Source organism: Ciconia boyciana, chromosome 1 (genome assembly GCF_034638445.1).
Source record: "Ciconia boyciana chromosome 1, ASM3463844v1, whole genome shotgun sequence".
Taxonomy (NCBI): Eukaryota; Metazoa; Chordata; class Aves; order Ciconiiformes; family Ciconiidae; genus Ciconia; species Ciconia boyciana.
This window is the reverse complement of record NC_132934.1, coordinates 17,208,879-17,231,908: the sequence shown is the minus strand read 5'-3', so window position 1 is coordinate 17,231,908 and position 23,030 is coordinate 17,208,879. Positions and strand designations below refer to the sequence as shown.

General features: G+C 41.2%; 1 protein-coding gene across 1 annotated transcript in view; it reads right to left on the bottom strand.

Moving 5' to 3' along the window:
* Positions 1-23,030, bottom strand: part of ABCD2 (ATP binding cassette subfamily D member 2) — a 49,001-nt gene that overhangs the window by 6,000 nt on the left and 19,971 nt on the right. Inside the window, exons 7-9 of the mRNA XM_072859901.1 lie at positions 9,229-9,374; positions 1,899-1,983; positions 1,036-1,161 (exon numbers count right to left, since the gene is read on the bottom strand). Of these exons, the coding sequence (XP_072716002.1) occupies positions 1,036-1,161; positions 1,899-1,983; positions 9,229-9,374 (357 nt within the window). The remainder of the gene's footprint in view (positions 1-1,035; positions 1,162-1,898; positions 1,984-9,228; positions 9,375-23,030) is intronic.

The following is a 23,030-nucleotide window of genomic DNA, read 5'->3' as shown; positions in this document are numbered from 1 at the left end:
GAGATGCTCTCAAATACCTGTTTTCTTGAGCAGTGGTTTTAAAATAATACCAAACATTAAAAAATTTAAATACTACTTTTCAAGTGTAATTTAAATTATTTTAAAAACAAATGTCTATGTGATATTTTTTTCCTATCAGAATACACATTTTTTCTTAACATTTAGGTCCTGATCCAACAAAAGCCATTTCCACTGTCACCATCTAGACAGAGGAAGGAGGAATGCTGGTGAAACCATTCTTTTTCAGAGAAGCAGACACCGATACAATTTCTTTCCTTTGAGGCAACAGACTGGTAATGGATTTTTTGTCATCAGTTTAAAAAAAGCAAACAATCTGACAGTAGAGATCAAGGAGTTCAGAACAAATAGTCTCTGCTAATGTTAGCTTATGCCTTCTTGATCTCCTTTTGCCCTTTAAAGTATTTGGTTGTTTTATGTATTCAGTAACTACATTTATTTCCTTTGAGGGACTCTTCCATACTTAGTACTCCCTCACTAGAATGATGTTTCTCAGAATTCCAATATTTCTTTTTTTAATAGACAATCAAATTTTGAAAGTTCACAAACCCTGCAGATAGAGGACACAACTGAAGTTAGAACACCAGATGTATTATTCCTATGGAAGAACAAAGAGTCATTTAACCACTTGCCATGTTTCCCATCTTCTCCCTGCACTGGTAAACTTCCCTCGGACAGCTCATGTATCTTGTCACCTTTACAGAATAATCTGGTGATATCTGTTGTGGCTGTGGTGTGGTGGACTAATTAATTGCCTTGTAGATACCTGCATTTTGCTATTAATAGCTAATAACTGAAACACATTTTAAAAAAATAAGAGGGAGGAATAAATACGTGTCAAAGAATGAAAAAATCAATGCTAAATGCATTTACATCACTATTATTGTAGACAAGTTATCTTAGAAAGTGCAGTAGATATTGATTAAACAACTGCCCTAGTATGAAGAATAAAGGCCAATCCACTGCCTGTCAGAAAGCTAAAAGCAAGGACCATGATAAATCCCTGAACATACTTACCAAAGGGAAGGTCTGTGTGTTATAGAAAGCAGGGATATCCCAGCAGCTTTTGCAGCTTGGAATATCTTTCCTTCAACATCAATGCTTACAGCACTCGTGCATTCATCCAGCAATGCATATTTCGGCCTTTCAAAAGCAGATAAAGAAGATTACTCTTCTATGTTTTGGACAGTATTCCCATGTACGATGTTTAATTGAAAGAACAACAGAAAGGAGAGAGCTATTTTTGCCAGACAGCTGTCTCCTATCTACAGCTGGAAGCTGGCTACCAACAATATAAAGATTCCATGCATTATTCAGGTGCAGAGCCAGGTTCCAGGAAAAATGGGTTTTATTTCCTGGTCCATCTGAGCACACAGTGATCTAACTTCTATGTTCTAGTTTGACCTAGTATTATTCTGTCATGTCATCAAGTCACGCAGTAGCTACAGCCAACTCAGAAACTTTCTATCCACTGCAATGAATGGACTGGGCTGCCTTTTACTGCTTGCAGTCTCCGAAACCAAAAAGTTTTGCAGCTTGGCTTTCAAACTCCCATAGCCTCTGCAACAGTCCATCAGACTTCTGCAATATTTGTAGGAAAGATGCAGGGAAGATGTTTGTGCCTGAGATGTTAAAGAAAGGAACATCTGGGAAACGTAACGCTATGTTGCCAAAAGCAAAGCTTAATTAAGAAGCATTGCCCAAACTGAAAGCAGCGCTTGTATGAATAAATGACAAGGTCTGCAATCCTGTGCAACCATCTAGCAGTATTGCATATTGCATGGAGATTACAGGCTACTACTGCTCAAACTATTACAGCAAACCTGCAAAACTCTTCCTCATTTTCAGATGCTACTTAAAGAACAAATTTAAATGCTTACTTATGGTAAAACATCCGAGCCATGCCCATCCTCTGTTTTTCTCCTCCTGATAAGACATCTTTCCAATCCATGACGGCATCCCAGCCTTTTAAAAAAAATGCAAACAGAAGGCGTCAGGACAATGTAAGTTTATGAAGGAAATGCAGCTTCACTTGCAACATCTCTGCAATCTGCAACCAAAACCATAAAGAGCATTGCCATTGCAGAAGAGACAGCTCAGGGCTCTGGATCACATCTTCTGAAATACCTCAATGCCTTTCCACTGGCACTCAATTGGAAAAATGTCCCAAATATCATGTCAATTTTGAAAGTGGAATTTAACCTTCTTGGTCATGTAGGTATTGTCAAAAAACTTTACTTACCATCTCTTTTACCTGTGTATAACTAATCATTTTATTCTGTCATGTTTGTTTTATAGAACAATTTGCTATTCCTTCTTGCAAGGTGTGAGTGGAAATTTAAAAACAAATTCAAAGAAATAAAGCCTAAAAAACATAAAGAGCAGTGCCGGACTCCACTCACTACTGTAGGCAAAGAATAACTGTCAGCAAACTCAACAGAAACACAGATGCAGACACAGGGATGCATTCTGTGTGCACAGACAAGCAGCTAACATACAAAACTGCATACAGACAGGAGGATTTTCTATACAAACTTCCCGCTACCTTGTATTTAGAAATGACCTACAACTGTTATAACACTGGATATCCTTATTTAATATTCTGCACAGCCTCTAACTGATTTTTTCTTTATCACTTTCAGATACGTGCAACGGGAGCATGATGCATTTTATCTGTGATCTTACGGCGGACTGGTGTTTCTGTGAGTACTCTGGCATGATTCATTCCCACTAATGAAAAACTTCAAATACCAAATTACTCTTCTGAAAGTAAGTTTTCAATCAAACAGTCCAGATGGATAGAGTAGCAAAATAGATGAGTTTTGCAAAGGGAAGGTGTGGATGTAGAGAAAATCTGGTAAGACATTTCTCTCAATAGGTCATGTATTCATAAGACAGGCAGCTTGAGCAGGGCTGAGCAAGGAAGAAAACATTTTTCCAAGTCACCCAGAAGCACTGTAACTAAAAAATTAACAACACAACCAAAACCTGTTTTCTGCCACTGCCCAACTGAAAATAAACATTTGCCAGAAAAGACTAGAAACAAGGTCAAGCAAAGAGGGTGGGCTGTGCCATTTCTGATACCTGAACAAAGGTGAGGCAAGTGGGACTTGTAAAGGTGCAGGAGGCTTATGAGTGCTCTGCCCATGCTTGGTGCTACATCAGGGCTTGGTAGGTCTGAATAAAACCTCAGTGAAGCATCTGGTGAAAGGTTGTGTGACTGGAAACAGGAATTGATAACGCTAGAGACTGAATTACAATAATTTTCTCTATGTAAAATTGTAAAATATAATGTCACAATTTTTTAATATATGTGTATATAATTAGATTTAAAAACCAGGCATGCACACACCCGAAATACATCACCTTTAGTGATCCTATTGTTTTTCCTTAGTTTCCTTCCACTCTTGTTCAAGGATCCCAGTGGGCACCCCCCGGGGGCACATACAGTGCTGTCTACCAGCGGGCTCCTAGCAAAGAGGGAGTTGTGTAATGATTAACTGCAGTACCATTTGGATGAACTCTGGTAAAGGGAACAGATACACAGAGGCTGCTGCTGCTGAGCAGTCCCAGTGCTGGGAGCACACAGAGAGCTGGAGTGCTGTTCCACCACCACCTTCAGCTTCCAAAAACGACTGTAAAACACCTGGAGCGCTCCTCTTTGGCAAAAGGTTCCAGGGGCAAGGGATGGGAATGGTCCTTCATGAAAGCCATAGAAACAACTATGCTTCTGAAGACAACGTTCAAGGCTGCTGCTTATATTCTGTTCTTTTTAAGTTGAGAATATAGATGAGCTCCAGGGATCTGGATCTGAGCTAGGGTGTGGGTGGGTGTGCATGTGTGCACATGTGCCTGGGGAAGCAGTGCCTGCATTCATACAGTTTCTTCCAGATCAGCTGGTTTATAAAGACTTATTAAAAGACAAAAAGGGAATGAAGGTCAAGAAGGAGGATCATCTTGTCAGCAAAATCATTCTATTATTTCCTCTAAAGGTGTAAGATTTAGCCGCTGTTTACCAGGATGCAATGGTCATCTCTGTAGTCACTTCAACTTACATGCTAACTGAACATTAGAAGTGTGTCTTGCCTCTTCCTGCCTAGCTCACTCCCTGAACTTTCCTATTTGCCACTTGGAATGTCTCAAACAATGGATAAGGAAGGATCCATTTTAATATTATCCCTTTTAAAAATTATTTTCTAACATCTGAACAATTTCCTCTGCACACTTAGGCATGGTAACTCACAATAAACTGACTCCCTACTGTGCATTAACAATAATGCACCTACTTGTTTCTCTTTTCTTCCTGCTGACATGGCGCAGGTCAGTGAAGGTCATTAATGTTCTGAAAATATCAGCCAAGTCAGTGGCTTACGTCACCCATAGCTACATCCACTTTACAAATGAAGAAATGAAATGGCTTGTCCATGAAAGCAGCACAAATCTCTCAGTAGGTACAAACATAATCCTGGCTTTCAGAGTCCGAATGCCTTGCCCAGCTTCTTGTTACATACAGCTTTTGATTGCACATGGTATGATGCAGATGTGATGAACACCAGATGTTACAGAAATGCCTTTTGCAACCAGTAAGACAAAGAGCACGTGTAATGTGCTGGGGCAGAGTAACAGCTGTAGAAATACATACAGCTGTCAGCAGAAGCTACTGATAGTCTCATGATAGCAGCATTTCATTTTCTTGCATGGCTGCTTTTATAATTCCTTTTACCTCAGTTTTCTGAAGGAAAAGGCAAGCTAAATTTGACAACAAGAAAAGGGTTACATCTGGGTCTGTAGCGCTGTGTATCCTTCATCATTGTGAATCCCCGCACTTAAATGCAAGATAGAGCATTCAGCTGCCATAAAAAGATACGCTTAAAAGTTCCTTTTCCAGATCTACATTCCAATGCACCTCATCAGACATGGACTGGAGTGTTACAGCTTCATGACAGAAGAAAGGCTACTGCAGCAAACTACAGCCAGAGAGTCCACCCCTGGTGAGTTTTTGAACATGGAGGCCTCTTGCACAGCATATGTCCCCAGGCAGTTGTCAAAATGGAAGAGAGCCCGGGTGCTGTGCAGGATGAATATGCAAGGGCAATCCTTAGCTGAGGAAGGAACAAAGAGACCATCAACTGTGTGAGCCCCAGCTCAGCATGACACTGCAGGGATTTGTGCCTCTGGATTTCAGAGCCACTGGAAAAGCCAGCAGAGCACTCCAGAGTTCCTGCTGGTACCAGTAACAAAAGCAAATCCAGGGCTAAAATGATCAGATGAAAAAATCTCGGAGAGAGGAAATGTGCTTGTCTGTGTGTTTATACGTGGCCTAGCACAAAGGTTCCCTGGACAAGACCCAAAGATATGACAAATGTGCAAAATAAGGAGGAACAATTATAATCTGGGGTGCTGAGAAACCATAAACAGGTTGAACTTGTTCAGTAATGTCATCAGCCCCAACCTGACAGGCCCGGTCATGCATTCAGCGTGCTGCTACACGTACTCATGGCTCCTCTCATGTGACAGGCTGCACCATGATTGACACTTGCTAAATATACAGAGATTTTTTTTTTCAAAGCAGGTCAAAAAAGAACCACTTTATGTATATCTACTGCACATCTTCATGCTATTACCCACGATTTCTGGACCTGCCTTTTCACCACCCGTGCTGAATACAACCTTCTTTGCTACCTTCATTTCGCATGCAATTATTGTTCTGGTAGAGCTAGCAACTTTGCAGGTGTTGATGGGTGAACCTTATTGATAATATAAAGGTCAGTAACAAAATGGCATTCCTCTCATACCCAGCAGGTGAGAAAAACATCGGTGTGGGCCTCAGTGGGAAGGAAATTCTGCCCCTAGCAGCAAGGGCAACAGCAATTGCACTGGGTTCTTCTAGGGCTCAGGGACATCCAGAATGGTGGTGGTAGGGAGGAGGATTATTTTTTTGGTGGCTTTGGTGGTTCTGATGTATTCTTTTGCTACCAACTGAAAAAAGTTTCATGAGGGTAACACAGAACCTAAACGCCAACTGGGCTACTTACTCTTGTAACCATTATATTTACTTCTAACTCGGTCAAACCTTATTGCCAGAAAATGAGAGGAATTTCTGCCATTGGCACCAACGAGAACATCAGGCTCTTGTTGGCTGCTTTACACTTGGAATCTGGTGACCCTTGTACTGATGCAGCGTGGAAGTAATTCGGCTAAAGACAATAAAGTCACGCCAGGACAAATAAATTGAGTCAGAGTTGCGCACTTCTGGCTCCATCTGGCTTTTTCACAACTGCCCACAGGGAGCAGAACACAACACTGCAAAGCATCATATTATACATGTATGACATTTCGTGGTCAATTAAAGCACAACAGGGTCATGCCCTAAGGAGCCTGATGTCTGGTAGAGGCTTAATACTGCAGGGAATAGGTGAAAGGGGAAGAGACAGAGGTAAGGCTCTGAAGGAGAAGAGGATCTACAGAAAAAAATATTGGAGAAATATCGTAGATTTCTATAACTTAATGATTGACAGATAGTTAGCTCCATTCTTAGAACAGTTTATGGAAACGGTTCAAAATAGCATGGACATATCCCATATATCCACAAGAAAGTGAATAACTAAAAATGGTTTGATTTTTTTTTTCAGATGTAGTACATTTTCAAAAAGTATATATAATATAAATAGAAACTTGCTGGGAATTTTTCAGCAAAACTTTGTTCTACTGGAAAATGTCAGTGTTTGTCAACCATCAAAGCAGTTTGCAAAAAGGAAAAAGATGGTTTGGGGCAAAACCCTTTTCTACAAGCTTTAGATGAGATTTTTCATTATTTTGCAAAGAAAAAAGTTCCATTTTTAATAGAAATATTTTTAGTTTAAAAATCTGATTTTAAGTAAAAGACTAAAACAAAAATTGGCATTAAAAAAAATAATTCAGCTATGTAGAAACAAAAATTTCAATTGTTCACTTTCAACAAGTATGTCTCTGTCTTACTGGTTCAAAAAAACAGAATATGAGTCTTTGTCCCAGACTGGGGGAGCTCTAAAGAGTACATTAGCATATGAAATCCATGTAACGTGTCAAATCATGTGTCACGGATTTCCTCTCTGCTCCTACCTTGGCACTTGTCTCCTGCAAATGCCCAAGAAGAAAAGGGAACAAGTAAGTGTATTATGGCCCTAAAAACTTCCTGGTATGTGGTAATCTCTCCCCCTGTTTTCCGGCTTTGCCCATTTCTGTCATTTTAGGTCGCAAAGTAGCCAAGACACTTTTTTAAAAACATTTGTTTGTGCAGACTTTTGCACAGTGTGCCCTCATCCTGAGTGAAGTTTCAATAGAGCACCAGTGAACTTTAACAGTGTCCTCCAGACTTTTTTTATAGACTGTGTGTGTCTCGCATGTGCAGTCAGACAGGCAGAAGAGCAAGAATGGGGTCAGCAATAAATAGTTTCTTTGGCACAGAAAGTAGAGCGAGACTGATCCAAACCTGGGTTTTCAGTTTGGCAATACTGAACACTGACCCTAGCCAACGGCATCTCTTATGTGGAGCACAGTAACTGCCCCATCATCAGTTACATGCTCCAGCTGCAGGGTTATAAACCACAATGATGTGCATTCAGAGACTGCTGGGGATGTGGTTTTGGCCACTGAGGGTCATGTGTTGTTCAGTACATCTACAAGTACCAGCAGGCTATGAACGCACACTCCACAGTGGCTTCTTGCCACTGACAATTTAACTGCTCCTCCTTTTCCAGCTCCCCATTCCAACACATCTGCTTGTTTTCCTGCAATCTGGGCACTTCACTTAGTGAAGTAAGTGACTCAGGAATACCAACAGGAATAGTTATAATATCAGTGTAGGGAGTAGAGGCCTTCTCTGCAATTATTCCAGTCACTGAGTTTAGCGCTCTGCCCACTTTTTCAATCCTTGTGTCGTAGTATCAGATCTAAATGTCGTAGTATCAGATCTAGATTCTAATAATATGAATCAGAATGATGGCAGATTCTTATTTTCTATTGCAACTTGAGGGCCAACGGTCATTATTACATTCTTAACAATGAAGCATTAACACATGGAAAGATAAGAGTCTATCAACAGGATTGTGAGGTGGAGAAGTAGCTGTAGGTATGCAATTGCTGCTGTAAATGATTACTGTTCCCCACTCTAAAATGTGCAGAAAAGAAACCAGATGAGTGTCCATGCATACCTCAGAAATAAAATACACCTTCTGCCTTTTGAACACAGCCACAGGCTGCCATCCAGGAATGGGAATTTAGACGTTGCCTTGGGATTCCCAATGGCTGAAGCACTACTCTCTATTGTCAGAATGATCCTGAGAGTCACGAAGCACACACATTACAAGGCAATGCACCCAAAGTACCCTCTCAAAAAGGAGCACTGACAGCTGGCAGAGAGAGGCAGGGTACATCCAGCACTCCGAACATCAGCTCCTTAGAGGGGTTTGAAGATCCTCCTTCTTCTCTTTAAATGTTACCAACTTTGTCCTATGTCTGTTTTAAAAGCATAATGATGTGGAGGAAATTCAAACTAGAGATTAGTGGCTGGTGGGAACAAAGGATTAAAATTATTGCTATGCTTGGGAAAAAAAGCCATGAAATGCTCCAGTCCCTTAGACACAATAGAAGCCTTTAGCATCTTGACATTTACTGTGCCACTGTATTTACACTGTCCCCTACTCTTAGGACAAACAACGCTGAGAACACACGGCAACTTAAACAGCAAGTTTGCCAACACTCTACTGCCAGCCAGTCTCATTTGGTTATTTTTAACTTGTTCACCCTGGTGGTGTGGTATCAGACACTCCTTCTCATGGCACATAGTCCTGCTGATCCCACAAACCAGGGAGGTGAAAGCAGACCTGACTCTCTTTTCATTCACATGCTTTCAAGTTGATGTAGTCAGTGACATTACAAGGTTTTAAGACAGGTTACATTTTCTAAGAAAATGAAGGAAGGTCAGTGATCTCACAATACCATGAAAAGACACTACAAAAGAACAAGCATGTTCAGCTTGGACATGGATTTACTGGGGAGGAGAGAAGCACTTAGCTCTTCAGGAGCAATGACCATGTGGTTGTGCAGCTCCCACAACCACAAAAGGTCTGGATCCAGTTTTGCCAGTTCAGTAAGTAAAGGTCAGTCACACTGAGACACACACGTGAGGAACGGATTTTGTGAAGCTTTTTACAAAAATACACAATTTACCTCCTTCTCTTTGAACTATGTGGTACAGATGAACCATATGCAGGATACACTCCAGATCTTGATCTTGGTAGCCTTTCTCATGCATGTCATCCACTGAGTCTGGATAGATGACTTGATCACGTAGCGTTCCAATGGACATGTAGGGCCTGAGAAACAATACAGAGAAACCAGTAATCTGGAGCTGGCTCCAAGTGAGCACATCTTGCTGATGCTCTGTGAGCAGAGTATAATGCTTTAAATACCATGGATAAAACTGGATTTATCTGTGGGTGCATTGTGGGTGAATGTTTTTCTAAACTTACCCTAGGGACAATGTATTGTTTCCATAACAGCTGATTACAGGGTAGCAACAGGGGTAGTATTAGCATGAAAACAAAATGACAGATCAGGCAGAATAAACATCCACTTCATAGCCCATTCTGAATGCTTTCACTTGGAATTAGGGAAACTCTATGCTGTATTCAAAGTTTGGTACACTTAGAGATTTAGAAATCAAATTATACACTTACATGTTAAAAGCGAATTGTAACAAAAACGTTGCAGCTCAAACTGCAGAAGACTTCCATGGTGCAGCAGGAGACACCCAAGTCAGGCAGGAGAGCACTGAAAGCCTCCTTTGCACACTGCTATTCTGGACTGCAGAATTGGGTCCAGGCGTAACTTAGCTGGCTCTAGAAGCCAGTGTAACACTTCTGAATTGCAAAAAGGCATACATTAGAGAAGTTAATCAGCTTAAACTTCCCAGCATCAGCCTCCCTTTGCCAAACACAAGGCTGAGCTGTATGTGAAGCAGCTTCTGAATCACCACGTTCCCAGACCAGGTAATACCATCTGTCTTACTAAAACAACCTCTCTCCACTTTGGAGCCAGAATCCTCAATCACAGCTGTGTCCCTGGAATGACTATGGACAGTCTCTACAATGTCATGAGCTGTGCCCAGCCTCTAGAACAGCCCAGGCCCCCCAAATCCTCCTAGTTTCTAAACAAAGTCAGCTCAAAGAACAGTTTTACAGCTCTCTCAAAGATACCAGGCCATTCAGGCTAGGATAGCAAAGGCAATCTAAGACACATCTATTTGACCATCTCTTTTGCTGCTCTTGTTCTAAGGATTTCTTGCGAAGGACAAATATCCATCCTGTCTCACAGACAATGCTGATAGCTCTTGGAAGCTGGAAACACCCCAGGAATGATCTGTGACGTTTTGAGTTTGGAAGGGAAGGCCAGAGCTGAAGAACAGTCAGGCTCTAGACTCTGTCCTGCTTTCTGTGCCAAGAGTTACACTAACTCCCTCTGGGTTCATCTGCCAAAACAATGCTAGTCTTATTAAAGCTGTGATGCCAGGGGATGACGACAGAGAGGAGCAGTTAAAATCGGACCAGCAACGAGGAGGCTTCCAGGCAGCTTGCTCTTGCCACTGAGAACTGCTTCCAACAACTTCACAGTGCATTGATGAGGGGTCATTTTTCTTCCCTGAAGAGCTCTGGACCTGCAAGGTGGGAAGGTCTCAGCCATGCAGAGGCTTTCCCTGACAGAGATGTGTAATACCTTAGCAGATTTCTTCCCTTCCCTTGGAGGGGTCTCTGCAGAAGGCGTGGATGTACCTGTTGTTATTATGACAGTCCCTAAAATACACCACAATTTGAAGGAATTCATAATGCAACAGATGTAGAATTACAGAACTAAAGCTGCAACACGAACTGAAAGACACACTGAAGCTGGCATCAGCTGGATTGGTTTTAGTGCTGCAGAGATCCACGGTGAACTGTCTGTACCCGCCCGTAGCTAAACTACTTTCACCACCAGCTGGGTGAGGGTGGGAAGGGCAGGGGATCTGAACTGCTCACAAATATTTGGTCGTCTCCCTGCTGTGGGCAGGCACCCAGATGAAGCAAAACCAGAACTGCAAGTCAAATACAAGCATTGCTGCTCCTCTTTGCTTATTGTTCTGATTTGTGCTTATTGTGGGAAGACTGCCAACTCTGGGCTACTGCGTGAACACTAGCATCAACTGCAGTGAACCATTTACATTAATGGGGATATTGCAAAATCTCAACTCTAAAAATTATGTAACTTCATGAACTAACTATGTATTACATTTCTGTAGTGCTCTCCATCTAAAATCCCAAAGGGCTTTACTTCTCGCATATGTAGAAATCACTTCACTTGCTCCAGACTGCTGCCATCTCTGGGACAGAAGATAGCAACTCCACCTAGGCTCGGAAAAGTTGAGATCAGGTTGTGCATAAGACTGTGTAATTTAGGTGAAGCTGCAGGTAAGGGCAAGGAAGACAGCGTTACCCATCATATAATTTGGCTGGGGTTTAATACCTTACTCTTGTGAAGTATGATCCTGCAGTGACTAGCAACTCTGAGATTTAATTTACAGCACAACCAGGAAGGCAATGCTCAAAAGCACCACGCCAGGACACTTGCTGCCATGCTGTTCATTGAGTCACCAGCACTGCTTCCTGGTACAACTGGATTTTCCTTGTGGCCTCCCATCTAAACACACCAGTACTACCAAGCACACCTCTCCCCACCTAATTTGTAAAAATTAAAGAAAAGCCCAGCCTGCAGTGGAATAGCAAACTCCACCAATTACTGACTAACTAGCAGAGAGGAAGAATGGCTTATGGTTACAGGTCTGTCCCAGGAGGTGGGAGAGCACATTCTGCTTCCCCCATCCTATAGGGAACCACTCATGTCCCTGAGGGGACACTTCATCTTGCCTGGCATGAGATGTCTTGTTTGGGCCTCCAACTCTTGACAACAAAGAGACATACCTCTATGGTTGGTTTATCCCATTTATTTTAGGGTCGGGATGGATTGCCTCCTGGGCATGTCTTCTCCCTCAATGGGGGACAGAGCCCAGACAACTAACTTAGATAACTAACTTCTAAAGTGCTGAAGTTAGATGAGATCTCATCTAACTCATACTCCCACAATCTCATACTAAACCAGATTTCTCTATCCATAACTTGAAGACAGTAACCTCCTTACCTACCATGGGTACCACAAAATCAAACACACTAAAACCTGTTAAACATCAGATCTTATTGTAGCTGAGGTTACATATGTGTGATAGATAGACATTAAGTAGTAAGAAGGACGGGTAACTGGATACAGCAACAGTAAAATTTTGGCTTTGCCAGTAAGCTCCTTGTTAAAATACTGTTTTCATTCAATTTTTAGCAGTTCAAACAACAAAACCCGTCTTTTTGTCTTGAAGTAATACTTGAGTTTAACTGGACCTAATTGATTTCTGATGGAGTTTCTCCTTTCAGCCAGAGTGTCTGGGTTCCAGTCTCAAAGAAAGCACTCTTAGAGACTCTAAAAGCAACTCCTCTGCCATGCAGAGGTCATGTCTTTGAGGGTAGTAGCTCTGCAATTGTTTCTTTCTTTCTCTGCTCTCTGAAAAAAGATTCCTACACTGTTTTTGAGAGACAGGATTTAAGATCAGTAATCCTTTTTTAAAGCTTTGGTATCAAACCTCCAGAAAGCTAAGAAAACTTACTGATTGATAAGTTTTCTGCAATTTCAAGGTTTTCTGCAATTTCAAGGCATTTATTGGAAGAGACGCTTTCAGTTCTCATAAACTGATCTTTTTTCAGTCAGTTTGATGGTTTTATTGCATCACCAATTTCTGTTTGGTGCACTTAGCACTTCACTTTGCAGAGTTGTAACTTCATTCTGCTAGTAACAAGCCATCATCCCTAAGGCTTACAGCTTCCCCCTTGCAGTGCAGGCTTTAAAGAAAGATGATACCAAGATGTGCTGCAATCTGAAGCCTGTGGTATGGACAATTCCTCAGTGCCCTATTGACACAGGACATTGTGTACAATGTTAGCAAAATATTAGAGAAATCATATGGGGAGGAAGGGCAAGTGTTGCTGATGATATGGTCTCTTTATTGCGGTTAGCTTTGGGGAGGGAGAAGGGCGCAGGTGCTACAAAATATACTGGAGTACATACCAGTGACTTGTCTTTCCAAACAGAGGACTTGCACGCTGGAGCTGTTAGCCATAAAGAGAGGTATAATGCCAATTCCAAGGGATTGTAGATTAACACTGCACACTGTAACCAGGCAGTACTAACATCTAGTAATTCTCTGATGTCTTGAAGAGCAAAGGGCTTCATTCTTTTGGGTAGCAAGTTAAGGAATATGTCTTGCTTAGATGTCAAGAAATTTCTGTTCCAAAATCAGAACAAGCCATATCCACTTGAAATTTTTACAAATACTTCCTGAACGTATTCAAAGGTGTTTTCATCTTCCATGCAAAATAAACTGTGATGACAGAACTGATAACTTGTTCTGACATCCATAATATTACTTTAAAGAATTATAGTAACTAATCAATATGCACTTTGAGAGTCTATAAAGCAATCTGAATGGTCAGTCTTAATTATAAGCACCCTGGAATAAAAAAGGGACCAAAAATACATCTTAATTAAGTGGCTGGCATCAGAAGTTAAGGGATATTAGTCCAATATAAGTGCCCAAGGAACTGCTTCCAGGTACAGTTTGAAGCTCACCTCACCTTCCTTGGCACAGGCTATGATTAACGCTTTCTCTGTGGAAGGTAAAGTCTAAAAACATGTGGCTTGTGATTCTAGAAACCATCTGCATGCCCCCGACTAAGCAATCAGGATCTGACTTGCCATTTGCTGTCCAAGTGTGTCTGCAGTTACAATTGCATTATTCTCACAGATATGCAAAGTTATGTGGGAAAATTATGTGTAATGCAACTATAAACTTTTGACTGAGCCATCTTTTAAGTTTCTGTCTCTGGCTGACAAGATGCCTCTCTAATATACCCAAGTAGGAGAGAGAAAGGGGAACACTACACCTGGGATTCTCCTTTCCAGATAAATTGCAGCTTGCATTTTCAAAGGAGATTGGGATGGCTTCAGAGTGCAATTCAGAGTGCTCACTTTGACATCTAAAATAAAAAGTATTCCAAATTTAGGCATCTCTATTCAAGAAGATGATACTGGAGCCCAAGCTCCAGCCATGGAGGTATCTTCCTAGGAAACTTGGAAGATCTTAAGGAGTCAGTGCTTGCACTGAAGAATCTCCAGTCCAGAAAGCCAAGGGGACAGCTTACAGCTACAGCTATGCCCAAATGCTATCTAATTCCCCAGAAGGTCCAGTACAGCATGGAATATGAAAGCAACAGTTTTAAGTCCAGCACAAAAGACTGCAGCTAGTAGAGAAGCAAGATGAGGGGCTGTATGACAAGCTAACAGCAAATCTCTTCCAAGAACTGGGTTCAGGCTAAGTTCTTCTCAGCTTGCAGGGCATCAGATTCCCATTTTTCTAGGCCAGTGTCCAGGCTAAAGAGGAGTCAAAGGGAGGGCACCTTCTAATCTTCCCGTGAAGCAAGGAAACTGCTGCTAAGAGGCAGGAATCATGGGTCTGAAGAGAGAGTTATTGGAAAGAGCCTAATTATATACTATACCAGTCAGAGTCCTCAATTGGAAGGAGGGAGACTTTAGTAACAATCCTTGTGCCGTATGTTATTTATGTTATTCCTTTTTTTCCCCCCCAATGTTCTTTAATATAAAATTAAGTAACTATCCTAATCCTTCAGTAGCATTGTAAAAACATATTAAAGGGGGTTCTAATCATATTTAGGTGCCTTCTCTCAGGAGAGGGCTTGTTATAGATAAAGGGGTTTAATGTTTAGCTCTCAGTTTGGCACCTAAACTTCAGTAAGGGGCAGGAGTTCAGATATACATTTAGATGTAGAGATTCCTATGGATTAACTCTAGGTGGCTCCCTTTACCTACCACACAAGTGTTTTGGATAATTTTCCAAAGGCCCTAAATCTCTGCCTGTCCATCTAGGGAATCTATCTGTATTTAGAACTTTCCATCACCTTGCTGGTGCCAAGTTCCTAATTTTTAGGTGCTGTAATACCTTGGCTGGAATCACCTCAGCAGAACTCTGGCTCTTGCCATGCTCCTGATTTAGGTCAATAGTAAAAAATCCACAGTTTTCAACAGCAGCAAAGCTTGATCAACAGTGATGCTCAAGAAATTCCAACCTCCACTAAGTAAAGTGATCTGGATTCCTAACAGTTCTTTGATGACATTAATAAACAGCAAAAAACTAATGGTGGCACCACCACTACAACTTTGAGAAAATAAAATATCTTGAATGAATGTGAATTAAGTTCTTTTTAAGTAGTGTGGTATCAACTACTCTTACAGAGAAGATGATATCACCAAAGAGTTAAAAATTAATAAATAATATAATATTTAGCAAAATGGTAAAAAAGCAACAGCCTCAGTTTATTGCATTGTATCTAGTTCAAGGGATTTTAGGGCCAGCTAAAGTTTCAGCAACCCTTCAACAGATATAAATAATTGATCTCTCTTTAAAATACCCTACACTGAACTCTCCTCTCCACTCACACAGGACTAGCCATGAACATCCTCTAAATATTTCAGATAGATCAGTTACCAGAGTGGAATGTAATCAGCTTATAGCCATTAATATAGTTAACAGGAAATAAAATGCGCAGTATGAAAGACTGAATTCTCAATGCATATAATTAGAATATGTATCAAAGGCTGAAAAAAATCACACTAATCACTCTGTGGCTTTCTTTGCAAAAAAGCTATGCACATCTCTGCAAGAAAATAATCTGGGAGGAAATTATAACCAGAAAGGTACAAGAAGCCTTTAATTTAAAGCGCTATTCATGCTCAGGTATCATCTCATCTCATGATTTACTTATTCACCATTACCAAGGTCACTTACAATAAAACTAGAACTGGTAAGATGGCATAGAAGTTTAAGGGGAACAATTCACAAAATTATCCAGTTCAGTCTATTTGTACCTTGTGATAGGCAGAGACAACAGAAAGAACACAAGAACACATGTATAATTAAAAACAAAACCCAGACAATTTCTACAAAATATAAGCAGCTAATGCAATCCGAAATAATTATACCTGCTGCAATGAATCAAATCAACCAGCCATACAAATTAAGGAAAAATACTCTCCTTTTCTTAAACATCCAATTTTTTGCAGATCCAGTCTTTTCATACCTCTGGCAGTCCTGATGATAAAAGGATTATTTGGATGGATGATCATGAAGATCAATGAACTGAAGAAAGAACAATGAGCTGTTCTGGACAAGAGTCTAGCCTGCCAGTCCCAACAGGCATACCCCAGCCTGGTGTTTCTGATTTTTATCACAGCAATGTAACACAATGAGCAAGGCAGTTTCCCTCTGTTAGAAAGATCCCAAATTATTCATGGTTTTGCAAATGAGAAGTGACACCTTACTGCACAGAGAAGAGGAAGTGTAGACAGTGAAGCCTCTAGAGAAGAGGCTGCTTTTGCTCTGGATTTCTACAATGCTCAGTTGTCCACAGCAACATTTTTTGCATGCCCTGGAATATGAATATTCAGGTAATACTAGAGCAGTAGTGTGTCGCCAGTGAGACACCCTGCCAACAAGTGGGAAGTCACACTCTGCACTGACTTCTCTCTCTAATCCTCTGTGCAACTTTGCGTTACACAGGACAGAACACGACAGCGCAGAATACAGAGATACACCACGTATATGGGTACATGGAACATTATTACAGCCATTTTATAAGCGTTATAGGTACCTGAATTGGCCACAAGGGAGCTGTAGTAATCTCTAGTAGAAACTAAAATTGATAGGGTATAATTAATGCAAAATGCTAGGCAGATAAACAAGTCTGGAAAAGCCCTTCCTCTTGGGAAAGACATGCTCCTGCCTAAGCTAGGCTAGCGCACACATGCCGAACTGCAGAAGGAAACCCACCTGCTACATGGTCCCATGAGACCATGACATAATTAATGACTCAAAAACAAAGAACTGAAAATCCAGTGTTCTGGGGACTACTCAGCATTATTTGCAGAAGAGACTCATCTCACCTAAAAGTTACTCATCCAAGTCTGAGTTAGTCACCCCAGGCTCTCTTTGTAGTCAGTGGAGTCCTCTAGTGAACTGGTACCTCCAGTAGGTCTCACGTGTCTTAGATGTTTGTCCTAGGACACAGGATGAATAGCTGCAGTGGTCTGAACTGGAAGACCATTGTGCATTGAGGAGCCAGCAATCCATGTAATAGTTGACCTGAGTGTGTACAGGCCTGTGCTATACTTTGCTGCACCATGTTGGGCTGTACTGCCCATATAAACTGGCCTTCAGGCCTGTGCTGTGCTGCACTTATCACTTGGCTGCAGGATAAACTTTGCCGGCTAATCATAACGGAGGAGCCTGCAGGCAGCTCCCACTTGGCATCAGCAATTACACCACCTGTGTGTCCTTGTCTTTATCTTGAAGTGAAGCAGCATGTTCTCATGCTAACATCCTTTTGCTTCACAGTAGAAATGATAAATAGAATTGTTTACTTCTAAGAAAATCCTATCAGAGCGCTAAAGACCATAATGCCAACGAACCTTAGCATGGATGGGATCAAGTGCAGCATGCCATGCCATGTCATGCCATGTGAATAGGGGTCCATCTGATGCTGCGCAGCGCTGGGTTCCTAGCATCTGATGGGACACACCACAAAGATGGTGAAGGGACTGGAGCATCTCTCCTGTGATGAAAGGCTGAGAGAGCTGGGACTGTTCAGCCTGGAGAAGAGAAAGCTCAGGGGGATGTCATCAATGTACATAAATACCTGAAGGGAGCGTGCAAAGAAGGTGGAGCCAGGCTCTTCTCAGTGGTGCCCTGGGACAGGACCAGAGCCAATGGGCACAAACTGAAACATAGGAGATGCCATCTGAGCATCAGGAAACAATTTTTCACTGTGAGGGTGATCAAGCATTGGAAAAAGTTGCCCAGAGAGGTTGTGAAGTCTCAATCCTTGGAGATATTCAAAAGCCGTCTGGACGTGGTCCTGGGCAAACAGCTCTAGGCCCTGCTTGAACACAGGGGTTGGACCAGATGGCCTCCAGAGGTCCCTTCCAACCTCAACCATTCTGTGATTTCGTGATTATCTATGCTATCAACTTATTCCTTAGCTCTAATAAAAGGAATTTTAATTAATGCATTACAGAGTTCAAATACCTTTCTTACTGGGATTGACAATGACCACTTTCATTGGTGCACTGCAACAGTGAAGCACCCTCCGGAGGTAGACAGTTCACTCGTAAAGCTCACACAAGGTTGTCTAACTTTTAGCTGCCTAAATGAACATAGACAAATTCTACCTTTGGTGCATGAGTTGACAGTTTATTGTTTTAACTTGTTGAGGGTGGGGGCTGAACACTTGTAAACAAAAATAGCTAATAGTCTCTCTGGAAAGCGGGCAGTTACTAGTGAATACTGCATTGTCTCCAAGAAATGCAGAACAGAATCACAGTGCTGAATAAAACTTACATTTACCTTGGAAACCACAGTGAGCTGGAGGAGGGACAGAAAGTGAGATCCTCAGCCTGCAGGCAGGCAAACACAGGACTAGACCCTAAGAAATGCGTCTGAGTGAGCAGACCATGGAGAGGCTGGGAGGGTTGAAGATTCAGTTCACCTTGGAGCTGGGACACAGTTCTGGAGCCCAGGACACAGGGGCAGGCAAAAGGCAGAGCCTATAGTGTGAGAGTTTCTGATTGAAAACTGTAGGAAGAAGGAGGAGAAAAGACTTCTTCCCAGGGAAGATGATACAGAGCTTGTTATTAGAGCTTTCAGTTCTCCTCCCCTCACAAAAGCCAGCATCCTTTCAGTCTTTTCATGTCAAGCTTTTTATATCAGGCAGGTTTTGTAGTTTACTTTTCCCAGTGCTTCCCAGTGTTATGTAGCCAAGTTGCTTCTCATAATTTGATATGCATAAGGCATTTGAAGCATGCTTTTTGACATTCCTAGGTAAAATATTACTGAAATATTAAACATTTGCCATTCTGTTCATCTGTCAAAGATCCTTTATTGCACAGTTGCAATGTAGGGCACTAAGCTGGAGGTAACTGCTCAAGCTGGACACAGTAATGGCACTTCTCTGCAGAAACTAGGTCATGGAAATGCAACCACCAGATTGCTCCCTAACATGCAAGCTTGTCCCTACCACTTCTAAGTTACACAGCGATCTCAGTTAACCTGTAAGTGAATTTGTTCCCCTGGCACTGCTATCAAAACTAAATTTTAAAGGCAAGTGAACTCTTTGTCTGAGCAAAATGAACCTAGCACAGATTAAATAGATCATCAGTTGCTTTGCTGGATAGATCCTATAAATACCAGCCACGTACTCAGTTCTTATAAACTCTTTAGTGACTTCATATTTATAAAATGTTTGTCAAGTTTAACCTGACAATGTACTTAAAAAAAAATTTCAAAGCCTAGTTTTCCCAGCTTTTAAATGAAGTTCCATAAACAGTCTGGCACATACATGGATGCCTGGAAAGGTGGTACAGGCAACATGTAATTATCGGTGCTGAATGAGGACTTTTGATATTCAAAATCCAAATCAAAAGAATTCATCAAAAGAAGCAAGGGGAGGGTGGAAGCATTGCAAGCTCATGCTGGCAAGAAGATGGTATCCAAAATACATTATGAAACACAGAGCAGCTGATTGCCAGAGATCCTAGTAGAAATATTCCTGCAACTGGGCGTCCTCGCACACAAAAACTTGGCTCTTCTGTAACATTGATGAAAACATCTCAAAAGAATGTAAATGGAGGAGAATGTAAGTGGAATGCATATTAGTGACACCCACTTTTGTGCAGGAGTCAAAACAAGATTTATGTGTTTAGTACTGAAGCAATATTCAAAATAGGAGGGATGCTGCTTTGATTACAAGAATGGATTTCACCTTTTAGTTGCATAGGTATCATGGTATTTAATCAGCCGTGCAGCTGACAGCACTTTAACATTATTCCTCCATGTATGTGTGACTTGGTAGGAATGCAATGAGTTACTGAATGCATCTTAATCATCTGAATGTTCAAGTTCTTTTATGGATCACAAATAAAAGGGACTTGGCTTGCACCAAGTTAAGTGACCACATTGTGCTTTAAGTGAGCCATCTCCACAAGTCTGGAGAATGAAGTCTCTCCATCCATCTATACAGAAGGCGATAATAATAGAACCTGCTTCAACTGAAAAGACCACCAGTAGATAAGAGACGATACTGAAATCTCTGTATCAAACCAAGCCTGGACTTCCCTGGAGATTCAAACTTGTCAACAAGGGTTTTCATTTGTATCAAGTGTGGTACTGGCTTCTGTGCTTCAGAGAACTGCCCAGTAGGAAATGCACTAGTCTCCATGTGGAGTAAAAGTTGAGTATGTATCAACACAACTCAATTCCTCACCCATGTTTAGTCTTCTTGGTGTCTCCTATAGCCACAGCTTGCTCCAGACAGGCCCCCCATCTGAAAGGACTGAGGGACCAAAACCCTAGAGCGTGCTGAAGTCCTTCACAAACATCAGTTCAGCTGCAGCCTCTAAGACCAGTGCTGGATTTATGTAAATACACTTTAAACCTAAGCTAAACCCCAATGCAGCAAGCTGACTAAAGCCTTCACTCTGGGACTTCTGCAACTCTTTGCCTAATAACAGAAAAGACTTATAAGCTGTGCTTTAATTAGCTGACTCTTGTGTCTGGCCAGTAAGGAAGGCACCTTGCATGGCTTGAGAGGGAGTAGCAGCTAATCCATAAAGCCATTTTCCACCTCTGACTATTAGCGTAGGTGAATCTTGTTCACAATGTGCCACCAAGAGGTACTGTCATTACTTGTGATCAGTCAGCGCATAGACCTAATTAAAAACCTTCAAACTTTACAACTGTGAGCAAGCCTTCAGTGGAAACGGAAAGGTGTCCCGGTGGTCCTGGCAGGCAAAGCTTCAGCTAACCTACAGGGCAGCAAGACAAGAACTTTTCTGTTCTAGGTGAGATAAGACAGGAATTCCTCCAATCAGTAAGGAGAAATGCATGCATTTCTATAGGAGTCCCAGTAAGATGAAATGGGAAAAGCTGTGCTCTGGCTGAGGGGATAGCCTAACAGCCCTCTCAGATCCAAGGCCACACTTTTTAAATGAACAGCAGAATACTGAGTTAACCTGTATTGAATTGATTCATTTCAAAAAAGAAAAAAGAAGGTACAAAGTAGCAGCCAATCTGTTAAAGCAAACCTATATCAAAATAATATGAATAACTGAAGTATGTTATGTTATGCTTCGGGTTAACGCTATCTACCACAGATCTTTTCTCATCTGTCAGATAAGTGGTGAACTTTGGAAAAAACATATTTAAAAAGGAGGACCATGAACTTGATAACAGTAAGCATGACAGATAGACGCAATGTGCAAGGGAGTAGATATCTACATAGCATGACATGAACTGATGGCAAAGTACTGAAGGAACAAGTCAATGCAGTGGTGTACTATCATCAGAATGCTAAAGGGCAATGACAGTTGCTAGTGCGGTGTTGGCATGTGCAGTCAGAGTACAGTTTAACTCCAGCTGACCCAACTAAAGGGATCATAGTTAAAGAAAGAGCAGTATGAGCTGACAAGAAATTAGGATGCACAAAACACAACATAGCATAGAGACATCTGAGCCAGTCTAAATGAGATGAGGCAACAGAACTTGCATAGGTGTATTTGCACAGCACTTCATTTGGGCTACTTCTCTAACAGACCACACGCTAACAAGAAAGTACTCTAATACAGAAGAGCCATATATATACATACTATATATGCACATACTTTCATATGCAATATAGGGAATCTGAAAGTGAATAAAACAATTTTGCAAGATTAAATTGTTTAGGTAATCAAGAATTTTCTTAGGAAACAACCACACTTTAATGGCAGCGGCCACTACTACCTCCATGCTTAAGATAACATTTGAATCACAGTGTAATCTTCAAAGTTTCATGTGCTTATAATGTAAAAATGACTTATTTCATCACTTTATTATTTATATGACTTAGAACTGAAATATTCCTGCTTGGTTTCATCCACATGATGAATATCCTTGGACTACTTGAGGCAAATCACAGACGACATTTGGCTTACTCAATAGAGCTAAGAAGAGGAAATATATCTTCATAGCTGATGCTATTTTGTTTAGTAGCCAAGGATATTTTTAGAATACAGAAGGAAAAACACCAGACAGGAAAAGACTTGTAAAGGAACCCCAGATAAAATACCAGAAATAGAGCAGACATATGCATAAACAAACAGCTTAGGAGGGCCAGATAAACCTTTAAACTGTTATGTTCCATACTGTGCTAGCATTAATAAGAAGACAGCAAGATATAGGTATATACATCTTAAATGATGAAGAACGAACAACATTTGATACTAGTGCATCTTTGGTTGCCTCCGTTTTAGCATCTGACAAGCCTGGTGTTGAAGGAAAGAAATATTAGAGATGTACTTGAATAAGCAATAGAGAGAGGGAATACAGAATTGGACTGTCACTGTGACAGCCGAGAAAGTGGTCAGGGTTGGTCGTCTACTAGAATGGCACGCAGAATTACAGAGAAACTATGCGTACTCTGGAGAAACACACCCCTCTTACAAAAATACCCAAATTACAGTAGAAGCAAGCTGGAGAGAAAAAAACAGTAACAATGGACCAGGTGAAAGAAGTACAGTGGATTAAAAATTACTCCAAGCTCTACAGCTGTGAGTCAGTGAATCAATCCTCAAGAACAACAGAGAAAATGCTGATGGACATTTTAGGTATGTGCTGCGCTAGGAAGACTCGAGAGTCATGATAGAAGGTTATGGAACCAACAGAGACTGCAGAAGACATTCCTCCATGCAAATAAGACAATAAGACACAGCTGTCAGAAAATGATTAATAATTT